The sequence below is a fragment of the Tachysurus vachellii genome, chromosome 10 (assembly GCF_030014155.1).
Source record: "Tachysurus vachellii isolate PV-2020 chromosome 10, HZAU_Pvac_v1, whole genome shotgun sequence".
Lineage (NCBI taxonomy): Eukaryota > Metazoa > Chordata > Actinopteri > Siluriformes > Bagridae > Tachysurus > Tachysurus vachellii.
In genome coordinates, this window is record NC_083469.1 from 5,537,590 (window position 1) to 5,557,099 (window position 19,510).

A 19,510-nucleotide genomic window follows, 5' to 3' on the forward strand; every position below is an offset into this window, starting at 1 on the left:
TATTTATTATTAGTTACACTAGATAATTTAGAAAAATCATTCTGACATGAACCAGGACAGACTCAAAAACCTTTTCGACGATGATTTAGTTTAGTAGATTTAACGCACACGAGGAAGACGCAGTTAAGTGAAATGGAAAAAAGTAAACAGTGGGTCAGTGTTGAGAAATAATTATTATGGTGATTCATAATCCAGTCAGATCAATGGTGTAAAAAGAAAATGACACCCAATAACCCCAGATATTACACACCATCATGGCCAAGCTACAGATTCTCATTTACACATAATCTATGTTGACATCGGGGATGAAGAACTTGTGTATGCTGATAAAATACAATAGAGAATTTATGGTGTGTGTGATTGGACACTGCCAGGATATGAGAGGAGAAGGAGGAGAAGAAGAAGAAGGAGAAGGAGAAGAAGAAGAAGAAGAGCAAAACAGAGAAAAAAGTAAAACAAGGACAAAGAAGATAGAGGTAGAAAGAGGAAGAATAAGTGGAAGTAAGAGGAAAAGAAGGAGGGAAAGTGGAGGAAGATGAGAAAGAAGAAAGAACAAGAAAAGAGGAAAAAAGTACAAAGAAAAACAAGCATAAGAATAAACATAAGAGAAGGAAAAAGAAGATGAAGATAAAGATAAGGAGAAGAAGACAATGAAGGAGGAGCAGGGGAGAAACTAAAAAAAAAAAAAAAAAAAAGAAGTAGAGCAGTAAGATGAAGACAGGGAACAAACAGGAAGTAGTAGAAGTTCTGTCCCATCCTGTATCTACCCAATGTTTAGCTTTTGTGTGTCGTCTTGTCTTGTGTGAAATAAAACAGCACTAACTTTGTTGCTCAAGAAAAAAAAGACTAAACCTCTCAGACAATCAATTACCTTTGGGTTAGAAGGAAGTGATACAAATCAGATTTATTTTGCTGTTATTTTTTTTTTTAACAGAAGCGTTCCTCTAAAGCCTGGACATGAGAAACGTAGAGCTGAGTGAAAACTGACAGAGCTGATGAACAGATAACATGAGACTGGTTCAGGGAACAGCAGAAGATTTCCATACACAGCTAAAGTCTGTGTGTCAAACACTCAGATTTAATATCGTGTGTGTGTGTGTGTGTGAGAGAGAGAGAGAGAGAGAGAGAGAGAGAGAGAGAGAGAGAGAGAGAAACAATGAGAGAGAGAGAGAGAGAGAGAGAAGCAGTGAGAGAAACAGTGAGAGAGAGAGAAACAGTGAGAGAAAGAGAGAGGGAGTGAAAGAGAGAGAGAGAGAAAAACAGTGTGTGTGTGTGAGAGAGAGAGAGAGAGAGAGAGAGAGAGAAACAATGAGAGAGAGAGAGAGAGAGAGAGAAGCAGTGAGAGAAACAGTGAGAGAGAGAGAGAAACAGTGAGAGAAAGAGAGAGGGAGTGAAAGAGAGAGAGAGAGAAAAACAGTGTGTGTGTGAGAGAGAGAGAGAGAGAGAGAGAGAGAGAGAGAAACAGTGAGCGAGAGAGAAAAACAGTGAGTGAGAGAGAGAGAGAGAGAGAGAGAGAGAAACAGTGTGAGAGAGAGAGAAAAACAGTGTGTGAGCGAGAGAGAGAAAGAGAAAAACAGTGAGAGAGAGAGAAACAGTGAGAGAGAGAGAGAGAGAGAGAGAGAGAGAGAGAGTGAGAGAGAGAGAGAGAGAGAGCGCACTGGTGTAAAGAGAGAAGAGTAAAAAGATAAGTGAGCATGAAGGTGCCGCAGTGACAGTGTGTGTATTGCCACTCCCCACGGTTCCTAGTTGATAAGTTGCCCCACCTCCTCCATTAGGACCCCCAGCGTCTCTGCTTTACCCCGGGGCAATGCGCTAGAACAAATTTGAGCAGTGTCATATTGCACGCATTTCAACAAGGCCAACAGAGTCACCGCCCTGTCTGCTTAATGAATTAAACCGAGCGAGTAATGGATGTGCTAACACTATTAGCCCTGCTTTCCATATCTGTATTGTGGATTCTGACGTTTTCTTTTCTCCCCCTCACACTCTCTCTCTCTCTCTCCCTCCTTCTCCCTCTCTCTGTGTAAGGTTTGCTTAAGGACAAATTGATAATGAGTCCCCTCCCCTACTGTAAGTACAGGACTCAATTCCCTGGCTATCTCTTCATCTCTCCCTAACGGCAGGACAATGGCGTTTAAATTGTCGTTTCCATTAGATGAAATAAGCCGGTCGGGCTTTCGGATTCGAGCACCAGGAATGCGCGGGCCCCATACAAAGGCAAAAGAACAACAACCGAGCTAGCATTGCAGGGCCTGTTAGCACATGAAAGCCCTAATTACGGGCCAGCCCCCCTCCTCCCGTGTCATTACACTTAATTGTAAAGTGTGTCTTAATCGGTTACCATATGAAAAGGTCTGTTAATGGACCTCATGGCTAAAATTCAATTATGCCGTCAGCGGACGATTTGTTAACCAAATAATGATCAATTACGCAAATGGGGCTCGACGCACCCAAACTGGTTCGCTAAGGCGTTAATTTATCAATTTCAGCCCAGACTAAGAGGGCAACATGATCGTTTAATAGTCTGATTCATGATAATAGTCAGGATCGATGTGAAAACACAAACAAGTTAAAAAATAAATAAGTAAATAAATAAATAAATAAAAAGGGAGAAATGAACCTTCCCTATGTTGACAATGAAGCCTAAAAACATGCACTGCTACAGTGTAATCAAAAAAGAAGCAGGATTAGTGTGTTTTTGGCTGCTTCGCCGCATCATAGCAGCTTTTGCAGGCCGAGACACTCGAAGCTTTGGCTGAGTGCTACTGCAATGATGAAAAGGCCTTCGAGATGCTTCAATAAAAGAGAGATTATAATAAGCGGCGTCGTTGTGGCGCCTTTTGAAAATGCTAATCGGGTCTATCGCAAGCTGTCCGCTACGCCGTGCGTGGCGGCGTGCCGTTAACTCGACCTCACACCGACAATTTTAATATTAAAAACTAAAAAAAAAGAAGCAAGAGCAGCCGCCGAACACTGATGCGAGAGAGGAGAATAGAGAGGAATCGAAAGTGAAGTGAAGAGGAGAGAGATGACGGAGACTCGAAATCGTTTCCAAATTGTTCTTTAAAAAAAACAAAAAAAACAAACAAACAAAAAAAAAACAATAATAAATCTATATTCCACATCTCTGAATGAGAAGCCTATCTGCAGCAAGCAACAAAACCCTCCCCACCCCCACACCCCACCCCACCCCTCCCACTGGCTCCATCCACCGCGCGCGTTTTATCTTAAGATTTTCAGACAATGCCTGGAGGATCCCGTTCCCTAATCTTCCTAAAAATCCCCTTTCATCCAACTGTTAAAGAATGTTTGAAAGGCTGACACCAGACCGAAAGGAGAGAGAAGAAAAACCCCGTCCTCACGTTGGGGGGGGAGCTGGAGCTGGTGTGGGAATGAGGGGGATGATGGAGCGCAAAAAAACTCAGTGCAACTTAACTAACGGAATTGTGCTCTCGATGCGTCGGTGAACCTTAATGGTGTCGCGAGACCGACGAGCAGCTTCGTCGACCCAAGTCTCAGAGTCAAGCTGCCTGTCTCTCGCACTCAGACCTTAGAGGGTTTAGTGGTCCCTGAATCCTACAACTTTCTTTAATAAAATGCGTACGAGGGCAACGAGTCACAGAGAAGAGCATCGAGTCACCGACGTCACCTTCCTTACATACTGTAAGTAACAAACAAGACGCAGTCAGGTGAGCAAAATAAATCCAGACAGTAAACACACCCCCGGTGAATATGGACCATTCTGATGTTAACCACCCTTTGAAGTTTTTTTTTTTTTTGGGGGGGATAAAGCGAAATCCGGCATTAAATCTGAAGAGCCGGTCACCTCCTGAAATGGCTCCGGCCTTTGCGGCGGCTACGAAAGAGCTGGCTTTATGAGGCAAATTCCTGCGTTTGTCTCCAGGCTTACTTACTGCCGCTCGGCACGCATGCTTGGCAGGGAGGCTAAATGAAGTCTTTGGTCTTTGAAATTAGAGTGGACAAGGTACTGAGTCCAGAAAGTGTAAGCAAGAGAGAGAGAGAGAGAGAGAGAAAGAGAGAGAGGGTTTGCAACCATGGCACGGCCTAAACGCGCATGTGTGTGTGTGTGTGTGTGTGTGTTTTGATTCCCAGAGACATCCTCTTCCTCAGAATGACAGGTATTACACTCTAAACACTTTTTTCCACTCTTACTGTTGAAAGATTATACCGGTTATCCCATTAATGCTGCGGGGAAATGCCATTCTTGTGTCTTTAAGCTCTTGCATAGGAGGTCAAGAGGAGTACGCCACCGCTTACACGGCCGCTGTGGATGTAATCTTCCCAAAGTTACAATAATTAATGTTAAGCTTCTTTAAGCAATACGTTTCTGAAAGAACTTGCCTGATAATATACTTAAAGCTGCGCGGGCTGTTTGTGTTGCCCGAGCTCGGAGGCCGAATCTCCATGCTGCTCACGTAGCAGAGCTTAAATCTTCTGCTAAACTGAAGGGGCTGGATATTAGTGGAACCCCACAAACACACACACACACACACAAACACGCACTCCAAAAACCGAGGTTTAGAAACAAAACGTAAAAACACGCTCAATTATTTCCGCATGGCCGACGTAACAGTCGGAACGAGAGCCAACAATTAAATCTGAGCAGAGAAACAAACCGCAAACTCGCATTAAATAGACGTGAAAGCTGAGATTAAGCGTAAAGCAGAGGACAAATTCTGTCGTGAAAACGGGCACGTTATAACGAGAAGGTTTGTCCTTACACTACACCGAGCCGGCGATATCCGTCTTGTACGAATAATCTGTGACGGAGATGAACGGAGGGGGAGAAGGAAAAAAAAAAAAGAGAGAGGGATTAGAGCGCAATAAAACCTGTGTCAGTCTTATCAGGCTCGAGTGCAATTTTTAAACATATGTTAATCTTAGCTAAAACTCGTCCTTTTCCCTTTTCTGTCTGCTTTTTTGTTATCTGTCTTATCGAGCGCTCGGTAGGTGTGAGCTTCGCGGAGTGCCTTTAGAAGCCATTATTTTCATAATTGCGTCCATTGTGGTGGGTTAGAAAGCGATTTGAAAATCATATGTGTGCACGAATGCATAAATAGAGATGGATGTCGAGCAGATGCGGCGGGAAAAGCCGGGCGAATATCAAAAGCGCGGCTGATAAAAATTTCAATACGGCACCGAAACGTATTGTGGTGCGACAGAGTGACCGTCCTGAGAGTGAATAGACTTTTTTTCTTTCTTTTATTTTTTTTTTTTGAAGTATAAAATGTGATGTGTTCATTAGAAGAAGAAAAAAAAAACGTCAGAATGACAATAAACATCGAGACGTGACGCTAAACCGGACGAGTGCGTCGGCGGCGTTGATTTACGCGTATTTATTTGATTTGATTATTATTAATATTTCTCCGTGTGAAGGACACTTCTCCCTCTGGTGAAAGAATAACGAGTTCATTAAGCGTGAGCTGCAGCGAGAGCCCCGAGCGCCGAGTCGGCCCAAACTCGCATCATTAGGGCACCACCGTAATTAAGAGTTGTTAGAAAGCGAATTCTCCAACTGCAGATTAGAAAATTAAACTATTTACTGATTACATATTAATAGAGGACAACAATGGCGCTTGCCATAAGCTTGGAAGGAGACCAAGGAATAAATCTGTGTACTTAATTACTATAAACAATGGTTGCATGGAAATGGAGGGTTTTTTTTCTTCAGAGCGCTCCCTTCTGTAATGTGCCTGATATCAGAAGACACTTGACAATTCTTGTTCAATTATCTCCGTTCTCTAATGTGCTGTGAACTGCGCACGGTAAATAAATTAAGCCGCCCAATTACTGCCAAGTCTTTTGGGGAGAGCTGACTTGATGCTCAAAAAAAAAAAAAACACACAAAAAATAAAATAAAAAAAATAAAAAACACACACAGACACACACACACAAAAAGAAGCAGCAGTGAGTGATTCAGTGTGTGGTGTATAATCTAAAGAGGGATCACTGGGCCACGGGAGGAGGGTAAGAGGAAAAAATAAAACAGAAAAGAAGAACGATGAGGAGGGAGAAAATGGGAAGGAGTTAAAAGGTCGACATCGATCCCATTTATAGAGCTCGTGAATGGCTGAATGAAAGGAGTAAATGGATAATGAACGAAGGAAATAATGAAAGACTGGATTAATACAGAACTGGAGAACCGATCCCCCAAAAGTGCAACAGTAGAAGTGATGGGGAGATGTGCGTGTATTCTCACACACACACACACACACACACACACCCATACCACTTGTTCTGAATGAACTAGACATTATACTGTATCTGCACACAGGTGTGCGCTCTATAGGCTTTAGGTGATTCTACACACGGGGTTCTCATTTTGCCTCGTTATACAAACCCCACTGCTACAGACATTAAACTGCAGACTGATCCTGAGCCGATCCTGGCGTGATGCGGCGTTAAATCATGATGTTTGCTAGCTAGTTTATTTATTTTATTCTAACTGTAAGCAGCAAAGGAATGTTGCAGAAATCTTAACAAGAAGTTTCCCCTCGGCAGCAACGACACACTACCATTTTCTATCGTCGAATTTATCTTTTTCCAATGAAGCTGCCGTTTACGATAGAGCTTTTAGCAAAACCTGATAGTTTTTATTCTTCTGAAGGTCAGAACTCAAAACCAATGCAATATTGATCATTTATATATTAATTAGAGTTGACTAAATATATCAACACAACATTGTGGATGTCCAGACTAAAAAAAAAAAGAAAAAGAATCACACACCTGCTTACTCTTTTCCTAGCATAGGTTAATATATCTGGAGTAACTTTCTCTTTCTCTCTCTCACACACACACACACACACACACACACACTTGAGCATGCTGATCTATCTCAGGCTGTTTGGTTTGTGTCCTGAGCGGTTAACCGGCTTGGGTTCATATCACATCACAGCGAAAAAGCCCTTCAGGCTCGCACAATGGCTCCGGTGTCTGTAGACTCGAGACCAGCCGAGAAAGAGATGGAAGGAAAAGAAGAGGGAGGGGTGGTGGTGTTGGCAAACGCAAAATGGAGATAGTTTTGATACGAGAGCAATGCGACTGAGAAGCGTATAAACCAAAGCATCTTCTTTGCCCCCCCTTCTTTTTTTTTTTCTCCCTTGTGGGAAAATGCTTGTTTAATATCAGTGGCTGCTTGGCTGGATGCTGTTGTCCAAATTTAGGTGTTCCCTGTTCGCTGAGCATCACCTTTACAGGATTTTCATGGCCAAACCCCTGCCCCTTACCTCACCCTCACCCGGCGCTGAGCCTCTTTACACATGCGTGTGTGTTTGACAAACATAGTCAGAGGAGGCACTAGTATGTATCTATGTGCTCATGCCATTATTTTTTGCTCCTCTGTAAAATTCAGTTTCTGACACACACACTTTCTCTCTCTACTCCTCCCTCTTTCCCTCTCTCCGCTACAGCATATCAATGAAGGCCAGATATTGGATGCGTGTTGCGCTCGGCTGCGCTATCAGTGGCCGTTATCGTTCTCGGTGAAGCTCGGCTTATCGCCGTGGTCCAGAGAGCCGGAGAGCCTTTTCATATCCCCCCTCCTCCGTCCCGCTTCAAACGGCCCCCCACTTCCCCCAGAAACTCGGAGAGAGTCGGGCCGCGTTCAATTCGCCAGACCCTGTTTAGGGCGCAAATTGGGCGCGCTACCTGTGTCCATGAGATAGCGCAGGCGCTTCTCCACACACGAGGCGCGTGTGTCGATCTGCCTCTGCTCGCTCTCCAGAGCCACCAGCTCGCCCACCACGTACTGACTCGTGTCTCTGAACGCCTGAGAGAGAGAGAGAGAGAGAGAGAGAGAGAGAGAGAGAGAGAGAGAGAGAGAGAGGGGTTAATCATCACTGATGTCACATTATACATGCAAACACAAGAACAAACAGAAAAGAAGGGTGGGTGAGAAAGAGAGACAGAGAGACACAGACAGGGAGAGAGAGAGAGAGAGGGAGAGAGAGGGAGAGAGAGAGAGGCTGTAGAAGCAAAAGAAGAAGAGAAAAAGAACCTGGGGGAAGAGAAAAGTGAGGGGGAAAAGAAGGAGAGAGGCTAATCATCACTGAGTGAAGGTCACTTCTACATAAAACCACATCCCTTTTATTATTTATGACACACAGGAGCACAAAAAAACCCAACAACAAACCAAGGACAGGTTTTTCTTTCTCACTGTGAACATTTGTGTATTTATAGTTGTGTATTTTTTATTGTGAATTGTACTTCTGTATTAAATATATGTTTAAACGTGCATCACTACTATAATATATCACATTTACTAAATTATTTTCTGTAGGGGCCAAAACACATGACTAACAATCTCACTAAATGTCACAAAGTCAGACTCACTCAGTCACAAAGTCAGACTCACTCAGTCACAAAGTCAGACTCACTCAGTCACAAAGTCAGACTCACTCAGTCGCAAAGTCAGACTCACTCAGTCACAAAGTCAGACTCACTCAGTCACAAAGTCAGACTCACTCAGTCACAAAGTCAGACTCAATCAGTCACAAAGTCAGACTCACTCAGTCACAAAGTCAGACTCAATCAGTCACAAAGTCAGACTCACTCAGTCGCAAAGTCAGACTCACTCAGTCACAAAGTCAGACTCACTCAGTCACAAAGTCACACACACTCAGTCACAAAGTCAGACTCACTCAGTCACAAAGTCACACACACTCAGTCACAAAGTCAGACTCACTCAGTCACACACAGTCACAAAGTCAGACTCACTCAGTCACACACACTCAGTCACAAAGTCAGACTCACTCAGTCACAAAGTCAGACTCACTCAGTCACACACACTCAGTCACAAAGTCAGACTCAATCAGTCACAAAGTCAGACTCACTCAGTCACACACACTCAGTCACAAAGTCAGACTCACTCAGTCACACACACTCAGTCACAAAGTCAGACTCACTCAGTCACAAAGTCAGACTCAGTCAGTCACAAAGTCACTCGCACTCAGTCACAAAGTCAGACTCACTCAGTCACAAAGTCACTCACACTCAGTCACAAAGTCAGACTCACTCAGTCACAAAGTCACTCAGTCACAAAGTCAGACTCACTCAGTCACACACACTCAGTCACACTCTCAATCACAAAGTCAGACTCACTCAGTCACACACTCACTCACAATCACTCTCACTCAATCACAAAGTCAGACTCACTCAGTCACACACACACTCACTCTCACTCAATCACAAAGTCAGACTCACTCAGTCACACACACACTCACTCTCAATCACTCTGTCAGACTCACTCAGTCACTCTGTCACACACACTCAATCACAAAGTCAGACTCACTCAGTCACACACACTCAATCACAAAGTCAGACTCACTCAGTCACACACACTCAATCACAAAGTCAGACTCACTCAGTCACACACACTCAATCACAAAGTCAGACTCACTCAGTCACACACACTCAATCACAAAGTCAGACTCACTCAGTCACACACTCAATCACAAAGTCAGACTCACTCAGTCACACACACTCAATCACAAAGTCAGATTCACTCAGTCACACACTCAATCACAAAGTCAGATTCACTCAGTCACACACACTCAATCACAATCACTCAGTCAGACTCACTCAGTCACTCCGTCACACACACTGTCAGACTCAGTCACTCACTCAGTCACTCACTCAGTCACTCAATCACACTCACTCAGTCACACACACACAGTCACACACACACTCACTCAATCACAAAGTCAGACTCACTCAGTCAGACTCACTCAATCACTCCGTCACACACACTCAGTCACACACACTCCGTCACACACACTCCGTCACTTAGTCACAGTCACTCAGTCACTCTCACTCAGTCACACTCACTCAGTCTCACTTAGTCACACTCACTCAGTCAGACTCACTCAGTCACACACACACAGTCACTCAGTCACACTCACTCTCACTCAGTCACACACAGTCACACACAGTCACACTCAGTCACACACATAAACTCACTGACTGTCACACACTCACTGACTGTCACACACTCACTGACTGTCACACACTCACTGACTGTCACACACACGCGCACACGCACACGCACGCACACACACTCTCTCTCTCTCTCTCTCTCTCTCCCTCCCACCTTTCACATTAACTGCTGGACACCAAACTGCTGTCCCAATCACAAAGTTTATTTTCTTTAAAAATGCTTGCAAACACAAACGCACGTCTTATCGTCTGCCTCCGGCCACTTGCGCCCTCCAGTCTGAGAAACGAGGGAGGACGGGGGAAAAATGAGTGTACATTCATAAATGATGGACACATAGTTAGTGCTGATCCAGTGTATTTTTAATAGGAAATAAGAGAAAGAGCGATAAAGAGGAGTGAGAGAGGAAGAGGTTATACCCCCCCACACACACACTACATTTTCTTGGTGCTGTCCATCACGAGTTCCTCTCCTGCTGCAGCTCTATCGCTGCATTTCTCCCACGAATCAATTTTACACATGATCAGCGCCCCCGTGCCGCCGTAATTAAGGCTAGAAATTACCATATATATTATATTAATGCAAACATCATTGGGAGGGTAATTCTGGCTGAGCTGGGGTAATGGCTGGGTTCAACAACGATTAACCTCCGCACAGAGAGACCGGTCCGGTCGGGGTCTCGGCATGGCCTCGCACTCACTCAGACCTCACTCTCCTGCTCTCACTCACTCTTAGCCTCTGATATACCCATCCTGCCTCTCTCTCTTACCTCTCTCTAACACACACATGCACAGATCAGGGCAATAATTACAGTCTCTTTCTTTAAAAAGAACACAAAAAGAAAAGAAGAAATGAAGAAAGACATGATTAGTTTTTTTCCCCCCCTTTCTCTATTCCTAATCTCAGACTCATCAGTACCGCTCTAATTTATCCGAGCCGGACTCTCTCTGGCTTACCGGTAGAAATGATCCCAGTAAATGAATAAATGAATGCATGAATGAATAAATAAATTGTCACTCAGGAATTGCGATCGGGACGAGATTTGTAATAACGAGAATCAAGACGCACCTCATCTTCAGCCGGCTTTCGGTTTTCCACCTCCGAAGTCCCGCTCCTGACCTCTGCTGCTCGCTTTAGCTCCTCAGGCACGGACCTCTGCCTCTTCATCTCTAAAAAAACAACAACAACAAAAACAAGAGGACGGATGTATTAAATGGAGAACGTTAGAGCAAATACAAAGAAAAAAGTTTGCAATAATACAGTGACGTACATTACAAGTGCAGGAGCTAGTGGACGTATGGAGTATGTGTGAATAAGGAAGAGCATTACTATGATAAAACAGACAGACAGCACTGAACGGGTTAAACTGAGACACTTTATCAACATACCTTCTTGAAAGACAATGATGTTATTTCTCGACTTTCTTTTTATTGTTGTTCTTATATTTATGTAGCTTTGTAGAAGCCAACATTCTGTTTTCCTATTTAAGCTTAGACAAAAATTTATAAAATGTAATCCAGCCTAGGGCTTTCGAGCTACATGCACCAAATTCGGATATGTTGTAGACCCTGGTCTGAAGTTTGTTGCTGTGCTTTTCTAAGCGATCCGAGTACCGGTACTTCCGGTACCGGGTCTCAAATGCCCCTTTTCCACCGAGGCAGTTCGAGTGCTGGTTCGGAGCCAGAGCCTAATTTAGAACCAGTTCTTTCTTTTTCGACAGCCAAAGCACCGGCTCTGAACCAGGAAAAGTGGTTCTTAAGTAGCACCAAAACGTTGCTGGTCTACACTTAAGAACCGCTTGTGTCCGGGGCTGTGGGCGGAGCTGTGGGCGGGGCTACTGTTAGCGCATTTGATAATGTACCTTAAGTATACTAATGTTTAATACTTTTTTACTTTACCGCGATATGATACATTATCAGCACACATGATAGTAAGTAGTTACATGCTAAGGCTAACTTTTTTTCTGTGTTAGCGATAAAATAACGTTATGTACTTTATCGATTACAACCTCCGCTTATACAGATTACATGGAGCTGCACGTAAACGTTTTTTTCGCCGCGTTAATGTAGGTTCACAAAGCCATGAGCATTAGCAGTAAAGCAACATCCGCCATTGTTGTTGTGTTTGTGTTTGCCGCTGCTGCGCTAAAGTTGCTGGGACACGTGACACGTATAAAGTGACGTCACACTCGGCTCTTGATGCTCTCTAGCCGGTGGAAAGGCAAACCGGTTCTTAGAAGGTTCACCAGTGGAACCAACTTTGAACCAGCATCAGTGCTAGATCTGAACCAGCACCTGGTTCTTTCCGGTGGAAAAGAGGCATAAGTGGCCTTTTTTCCCCATAGACTTCCATTATAAAATTTGGAGGTTTATAACTCGGCAAGCTTTCGAACTATCTACACCAAACTCAGCCAGCTCCTTTTAGCTGATACTCTGAACAAACTTTTAAATTGGTGTACTGACTGGCCTTTCGGTTGTGCCGCAGCCCCGCCCACAAAATATGTAAAATCAAAAAATCTTTTACAACATGGACATGTGACATATCAAAACACTCAGAACAATGAGGGGGAACTTCCTCATGTGTATTCTGATGACGTCACATGCTCACGTCCACTCGCCTCCAAAAGTATTGGCACCCTAGAGGCCCAGTAGATTTCACAATCTTTCTGTCCACTTTCCTCCAAAAGTAACACTGACCCTTATGTCCACTCGCCTCCAAAAAGCACCGGCCTTTGCGAATAGTTGCACCGTCAAAGCCAACATCAAAGTTTGTCGCGACGAACTTTACAAATCTAGTTATATCTTATATTTCTCTTAGTTTGTAGAGGTTGTACAGACACACACTAATCTGTTTAACTTGCCTACTCAGATAACCACTTTAACCAAAAAGTAAGAACAATATTCAAGAATTCAAGGATATTATTCAATGTGCAACAAACCAATCAAACAAATCAGAACTGGAAATTCTATATCTCTTATTAGGGTGGGTAATAGTGTAAAAATAGTATGCTACTACACTCTCAGAGAAAGAACTATCTGCCTTTTTCTGCATTCATGAGTCCGCGAGCTTCATGATGTCCGTGATCGGCCGGTGTCGCTAACTGTAATTGATGGGGAAAGAACATATAACATTCCTCCAACCCTGACAGCACGACCATAAATGGATGCAACATGATGAAGATTCTCTGGCACCGATTCGCACAGACTCTGGCTCTGATTTCTTGAGCCAGAAGTGATGAAAATGTTAATGAACCACTGACCGAATAGATTTTATTTAGTTAAAAATCGTGAGTTATGCTCATGTCTGCTGAATGCTGCTTTGGTTAATCACAGACAATTTACAAACAAATCCCAGACGATTCACAAACGGATCACAGACGATTCAAAAACGATTCACAAACAAATCCCAGAGGTTTCACAAACAGATCACAGACGATTCACAAACGGATCACAGATGATTCACAAATGATTCACAAACAAATCACAGACGATTCACAAATGGATCACAGGCGATTCACAAATGGATCACAAATGATTCACAAATGAATCACAGACGATTCACAAATGATTCACAGACGATTCACAAACGGAAACACAGACGATTCACAAACGGATCACAGACGATTCACAAATGGATCACAAATGATTCACAAACGAATCACAGACGATTCACAAATGATTCATAAACGAATCACAAACGGATCACAGACGATTCACAAATGAATCAGAGACGATTCACAAACGAATCACAGACGATTCACATATAAATCACACACTTTTCACACTGATTATGCAGACGTATCGCTCATATAATATTATATATTTCATACAATTGATGTTTTATTCTAAAGATACATTACAGAAATTCCAGTGAACAGCCAATATGTATGAAATCCCACAAAACACTGCAAATGATTAGTGTCCAAATGGTGCAGATGGAAAACCCATAACACACTTATAGCTTGTTGTGGATGAGGTAAATACGATCCGTTTGGTCCAAGGGGAAGGTTTACCTGTGAGTGGGCGGAGTCTTACCTGGACGACTCTCCACGTATTGGCTGAAAGACTTGAGCTGTGTTTTGCGCACAGCTGATTCCTTGCTAAAGACAACGGGACTTCGGAGACGCTCTGTTGCCCTGCGTAGACGCTCAGCCTTCAGCTCCTCACTGTTATTCTGCACAGAGAGAGAGAGAGAGAGAGAGAGAGAGAGAGAGAGAGAGAGAGAGAGAGAGAGAGAGAAATGAAAGAAAGATGGGTAAGCAAACAGGGAAAACATTGCTTAACTTTAAAAAGCAGAGGACAAACTCATTTGAATAAGCATTAAAGCAGTAACAAAAGGAGAAAGAAGAAAGTGTTGGTTAACGTTAAATCAAAGGACAAATTAGACACAAGCGGCCAAAAAACGTTTAATTATGAAATGCTGAGGAACGCTTAAAAAAATGTTCATGTTTCTCAGCCAGTCCAAATAATAACTCACAGCAGCAGAAAGAAAGAAGGCAATTAAGTCGACTTTCGGCGAAACCCACAGCCAGAAAATATATTCAGATTATGCAAATCGAACATGCTATTGTTTTGGAGCTGCGTCCCTATAAAGCACCTTATTATTACAGCTCGAGCCCAACATGGCAAGTGAACTGGAAAGCGAAACAGTGCCTTCTTGCTTTTTTTTTGTTCCCTTCCAGAAGAACATTTGCTGACGTCAAGTAGAAAAAGGAAACGTCTAATAAAGTTCGCAATTAGCGAACACTTTCCACTGCTTGAGAGCTAAAGGGGAGAGACGTCGTTAGCATACCTCGCTAGCTCACTGGGGTGTGCACGAGAAACTGACTGACTAATAAAGACGATCACAGACACGTACGCACGCTCAGGAAGACTTTCGTCTGTTTATTCCTAAATAATGACTTTTCAAAACACTGCAGTCATTAGCTTCGTGTCGAAAAGCTGCCGTAACCGGTGACACGGCTGTTTAGACGATCAAATCAAACACTCTGGTCTCGGGTTAAATATCAGCCAATAAGATCGGCCATCGGATGCCCAGCCATCCTTATCAGCCTGGTGGTTATTTGCTGACGGAGACGAAAACACAAGTTCAGTTCTTATAACTTTTAACAATCACTTGAAGCTGGTGTTACATTCAAATCAGAACATCTTATATTAAAGGATAAGACCAGCAACAATGATATGTACAAATTCTTTTAATTAAGAATGTCCGATTAACCAAAGCGTGTTTCAATTCATTACTGTTATACTGTAGCTATAAAGCATAATAATTCCATATGAACGCCGTAGCCGTCTTTGAACCGCGATGTTCAGATCGTTGTGCTTACATGATGTTGGACACTGAGTGAGACTAATACTTTGCATAAAATATCTGAACGCGTATCATGAAGTCTCCTGAAGATGATGAAGATAATGGGATAATGAGTGAAAGAGTGTGAATATTATGATGATTTTGCTGGTCTCTCTCTCCAGGAGCGTCTCCATCCTCACAGTCTCTGTTCCTGAGGTCTAGGTGGTGAATATTATTCAGTATTTGTGGCTTGTCCACCCTCGGGAACTCACTTCTGTCCTTGTTTTGCTTCAAGACCTATACCATATGTTTCTCTCAACATATCTCCAGCTAGATTTGCTTTTTTCACACCTTTAATTCAATTGTAAATCTACCTCGAGTATGAGAGAGGTTCTGTATAAACAAAAAGAATGTGTGTGTGTGTGTTTGTCTCTAGAGACAGAGCACCACAGAGCCCTTTAACCTGCCCTAATACTCCTCACATTAATGTCTTAAGAAAACAAACGGGCTTCGATTCTTAAAAAGCCTCGCTAGGCTCATTCTCTCCCCAAGGACCCTAAGACCCTCTACCACCCCCCCGTCTCAACACCTGCCCCCTTTGCCCCTTTGGCACCCCTGGTTGGGACAGATATAAGGGGGTATCCCCTCGCTGAGATCTAACCCCTTGTTTATATGTTATCGCCGTGATCATTATTGTGCAGGGGGTTATTGAGGTAGATGTGTGTATATGTGTGTGTGTGTGTGTGATGCGTGACTAATGTTGCGCTCGACTGCATGCTGCAGACAGTTATCAGTCAGCGGCAAGGCCTACGCATACGCACAATCACTAATGAGAGGCGACTGGGACAACCAGAGGGGTGTGTGTGTGAGAGTGTGTTGTGAAAAGTAGAGAGAGAGAGAGAGAGAGAGCGAGAGCGAGAGAGAGAGAGAGAGAGAGCGAGAGAGAGAGAGAGAGAGAGTGTGTGCTTTAAACGCTGTCCCAACAGCTCTACTCCTGGAGGAGTTGCCAATGTGGAGATTTCTCCTGGGAGAGGAGCAGTTTATCCTTCTTTTGTGTGGAGAAAAATAGAGGAAATGCATCAGAACTGATTTATGATGAGAGAGAGAGAGAGAGAGGGACATTAATTTTCATGATTTGTTTTGCAACAGGAAGATGATAAAGTGTCAGAGGAGACCAAAGACATAAAGAACAAAAAACAAACAAGAAGAAATAATGTCTGTAATGAACTGTTATATTAACTTCTGCTCTTATGTTCAAAAGAATAAGAACTGAATAATCTAAGATGAACCAATCGTCCCCCGTAACTACCAAAAAAAATCCTTCCTACATTCAGAATTTACTGTATACTGAATTCTGGTGTGTGCAGTTTATCAGGTGTGCAGTAACACGGTCTTCGCTTGGCTGCTTCACTTAAAGTGATTGCTTTTGTTTTAGGAAAAGGCCAAAGATAGCGGTAAAAAAGCAGCGCTGTAAAGCAGGCCGACACAGCTGTAAAGGGCGCAGGACTGCAGTAAAGGGCGCAGGACTGCTGTAAAGGGCGCAGGACTGCAGTAAAGGGCGCAGGACTGCAGTAAAGGGCGCAGGACTGCAGTAAAGGGCGCAGGACTGCAGTAAAGGGCGCAGGACTGCTGTAAAGGGCGCAGGACTGCTGTAAAGGGCGCAGGACTGCTGTAAAAGATGCAGGACTGCAGTAAAGGGCGCAGGACTGCTGTAAAGGGCGCAGGACTGCTGTAAAGGGCGCAGGACTGCAGTAAAGGGCGCAGGACTGCTGTAAAGGACGCAGGACTGCTGTAAAGGACGCAGGACTGCAGTAAAGGGCACAGGACTGCTGTAAAGGGCGCAGGACTGCTGTAAAGGACGCAGGACTGCTGTAAAGGACGCAGGACTGCAGTAAAGGGCGCAGGACTGCAGTAAAGGGCGCAGGACTGCTGTAAAGGGCGCAGGACTGCTGTAAAGGACGCAGGACTGCTGTAAAGGACGCAGGACTGCTGTAAAGGACGCAGGACTGCTGTAAAGTGCACAGGACTGCTGTAAAGGACGCAGGACTGCTGTAAAGGACGCAGGACTGCTGTAAAGGACGCAGGACTGCTGTAAAGGACGCAGGACTGCTGTAAAGTGCGCAGGACTGCTGTAAAGTGCACAGGACTGCAGTAAAGAGCGCAGCTGTAAGGAGTGCAGGACTGCAGTAAAGTGCGCAGGACTGCAGTAAAGAGTACAGGACTGCTGTAAAGAGCGCAGGACTGCAGTAAAGAGCGCAGGACTGCAGTAAAGGACGCAGGACTGCTGTAAAGTGCGCAGGACTGCTGTAAAGTGCGCAGGACTGCTGTAAAGTGCGCAGGACTGCTGTAAAGTGCGCAGGACTGCAGTAAAGAGCGCAGCTGTAAGGAGTGCAGGACTGCAGTAAAGTGCGCAGGACTGCAGTAAAGAGTACAGGACTGCTGTAAAGAGGGCAGGACTGCAGTAAAGAGCGCAGGACTGCAGTAAAGGACGCAGGACTGCTGTAAAGTGCGCAGGACTGCTGTAAAGTGCGCAGGACTGCTGTAAAGTGCGCAGGACTGCTGTAAAGTGCGCAGGACTGCAGTAAAGAGCGCAGCTGTAAGGAGTGCAGGACTGCAGTAAAGTGCGCAGGACTGCAGTAAAGAGTACAGGACTGCTGTAAAGAGGGCAGGACTGCAGTAAAGAGCGCAGGACTGCTGTAAAGAGCGCAGGACTGCTGTAAAGAGCGCAGGACTGCAGTAAAGAGCGCAGGACTGCAGTAAAGAGCGCAGGACTGCTGTAAAGAGTGCAGGACTGCTGTAAAGAGTGCAGGACTGCTGTAAAGAGCGCAGGACTGCTGTAAAGAGCGCAGGACTGCTGTAAAGAGCGCTGGACTGCTGTAAAGAGTACTGGACTGCTGTAAAGAGCGCAGGACTGCTGTAAAGAGCGCAGGACTGCTGTAAAGAGCGCAGGACTGCTGTAAAGAGCGCAGGACTGCTGTAAAGAGCGCAGGACTGCTGTAAAGTGTTTGTGATTATAGTTAAGCAGGCAGGACCACTGTACAGCAAGCCAGACTTAAAGCACCTCTGACTGTTGTAAAGCAGGCTGGTCTGCTGTAAAGTGACTGGGACTATTGCAAAACAGGAGAAAGAGTGATAAAACAACCGGGGCAGCAGTAAAGCAGGCCAGCCTGAAGTAAAGCAACTGAGACCACCGTAAAGCAGATGTGTCTGCAGAGTGACTTAGACTACTGTAAAGAAGGCCTTATTCCATTAAAGCAGTGAAGACTTTTGTAAACCAGAAAAGACTGCAGTGAAGCACCAGAAACTGCTGTAAAGCAGGCTGGGCTGTAGTAAAACTCCTGGGACTGCTGCAAAGTAAATGGTGCTGTTGTAAATCAAGCCAAATCTGTGCCTGGTATAAAGAAGTGAGCTAGAGGAAAAGTGTGTCTGAAGTCTGAGAGGAAGGCCAAAAACTCTGCACCTGATTTTCAACACTAGGCCATTTGAATCAGAGCGAGCTCTGGCACTACTGTTATTGTGCTCCTACATCAAAGAGCACGGCTGCATCTGCTCACAGGAAATCCCTTCCATCAGCAAGGAGAGTGAGGGGAAAAGCGATAGGGAGTGTGTGTGTGTGTGTGTGTGTGTGTGCAGAAAAAACACTTTACAGTCACCACCTGGGGGCTCTGTGTACAGCAGTGCAATATGAGACATTTTATTACATACTGTTGTATCTTTCCACTGAATGCTGCAAAGATTTTTACTTAAAATTAACACACATTTAAGTAACGGGTTTAATTTCCCAAATCGACACCTTTAAAACCTAACTCGCCTCATTTCTTTAAAGTAATCCAGTTTTCAGGGCTCTAACAAATATGGGGTTAAGTTATTTTATCCTGGCTTCATAATAGTAGGTGAATCCCTTTACCTCAATGCAGAATCTCATACACTGATCACCAATCTAGGCTTGGGATCATTAGCAGATGTTAAAATGTAAAAATAGAGCTACATTCGATTTTTTTTTCCTGTTCTGCTGTAGCACTGATCAGATTTTTCACATTTCTATAAGTATGTACACAAGTGAATAGGTGAGTAAGTGTGCGAGTAAGCGAATACACAAGGGAGTGAGTTAGAAAGTAAGAGACTAAATAAGTGAGTAAATCTGTCCCTCAAGACAAAAGAAGAGCATAAAGCCTCCATATGTATGTATTCATATACAAAATACACATTTCTCTGCTTAAACATGGCAACCCACTAAATAGAGTGGATTACAAGGACTACTGCAAAGTG

At 44.0% G+C, this 19,510-nt stretch overlaps 1 protein-coding gene across 2 annotated transcripts in view; it reads right to left on the reverse strand.

Annotated features, from left to right (window-relative positions):
- ehbp1 (EH domain binding protein 1) overlaps positions 1 to 19,510 on the reverse strand; it is a 162,966-nt gene that overhangs the window by 22,870 nt on the left and 120,586 nt on the right. For both annotated transcript variants that reach the window (XM_060878999.1, XM_060879000.1), the window contains 3 exons: positions 13,987 to 14,125; positions 11,021 to 11,121; positions 7,669 to 7,789 (listed from right to left, as the gene is read on the reverse strand). In XM_060878999.1, the coding sequence (XP_060734982.1) occupies positions 7,669 to 7,789; positions 11,021 to 11,121; positions 13,987 to 14,125 (361 nt within the window). The remainder of the gene's footprint in view (positions 1 to 7,668; positions 7,790 to 11,020; positions 11,122 to 13,986; positions 14,126 to 19,510) is intronic.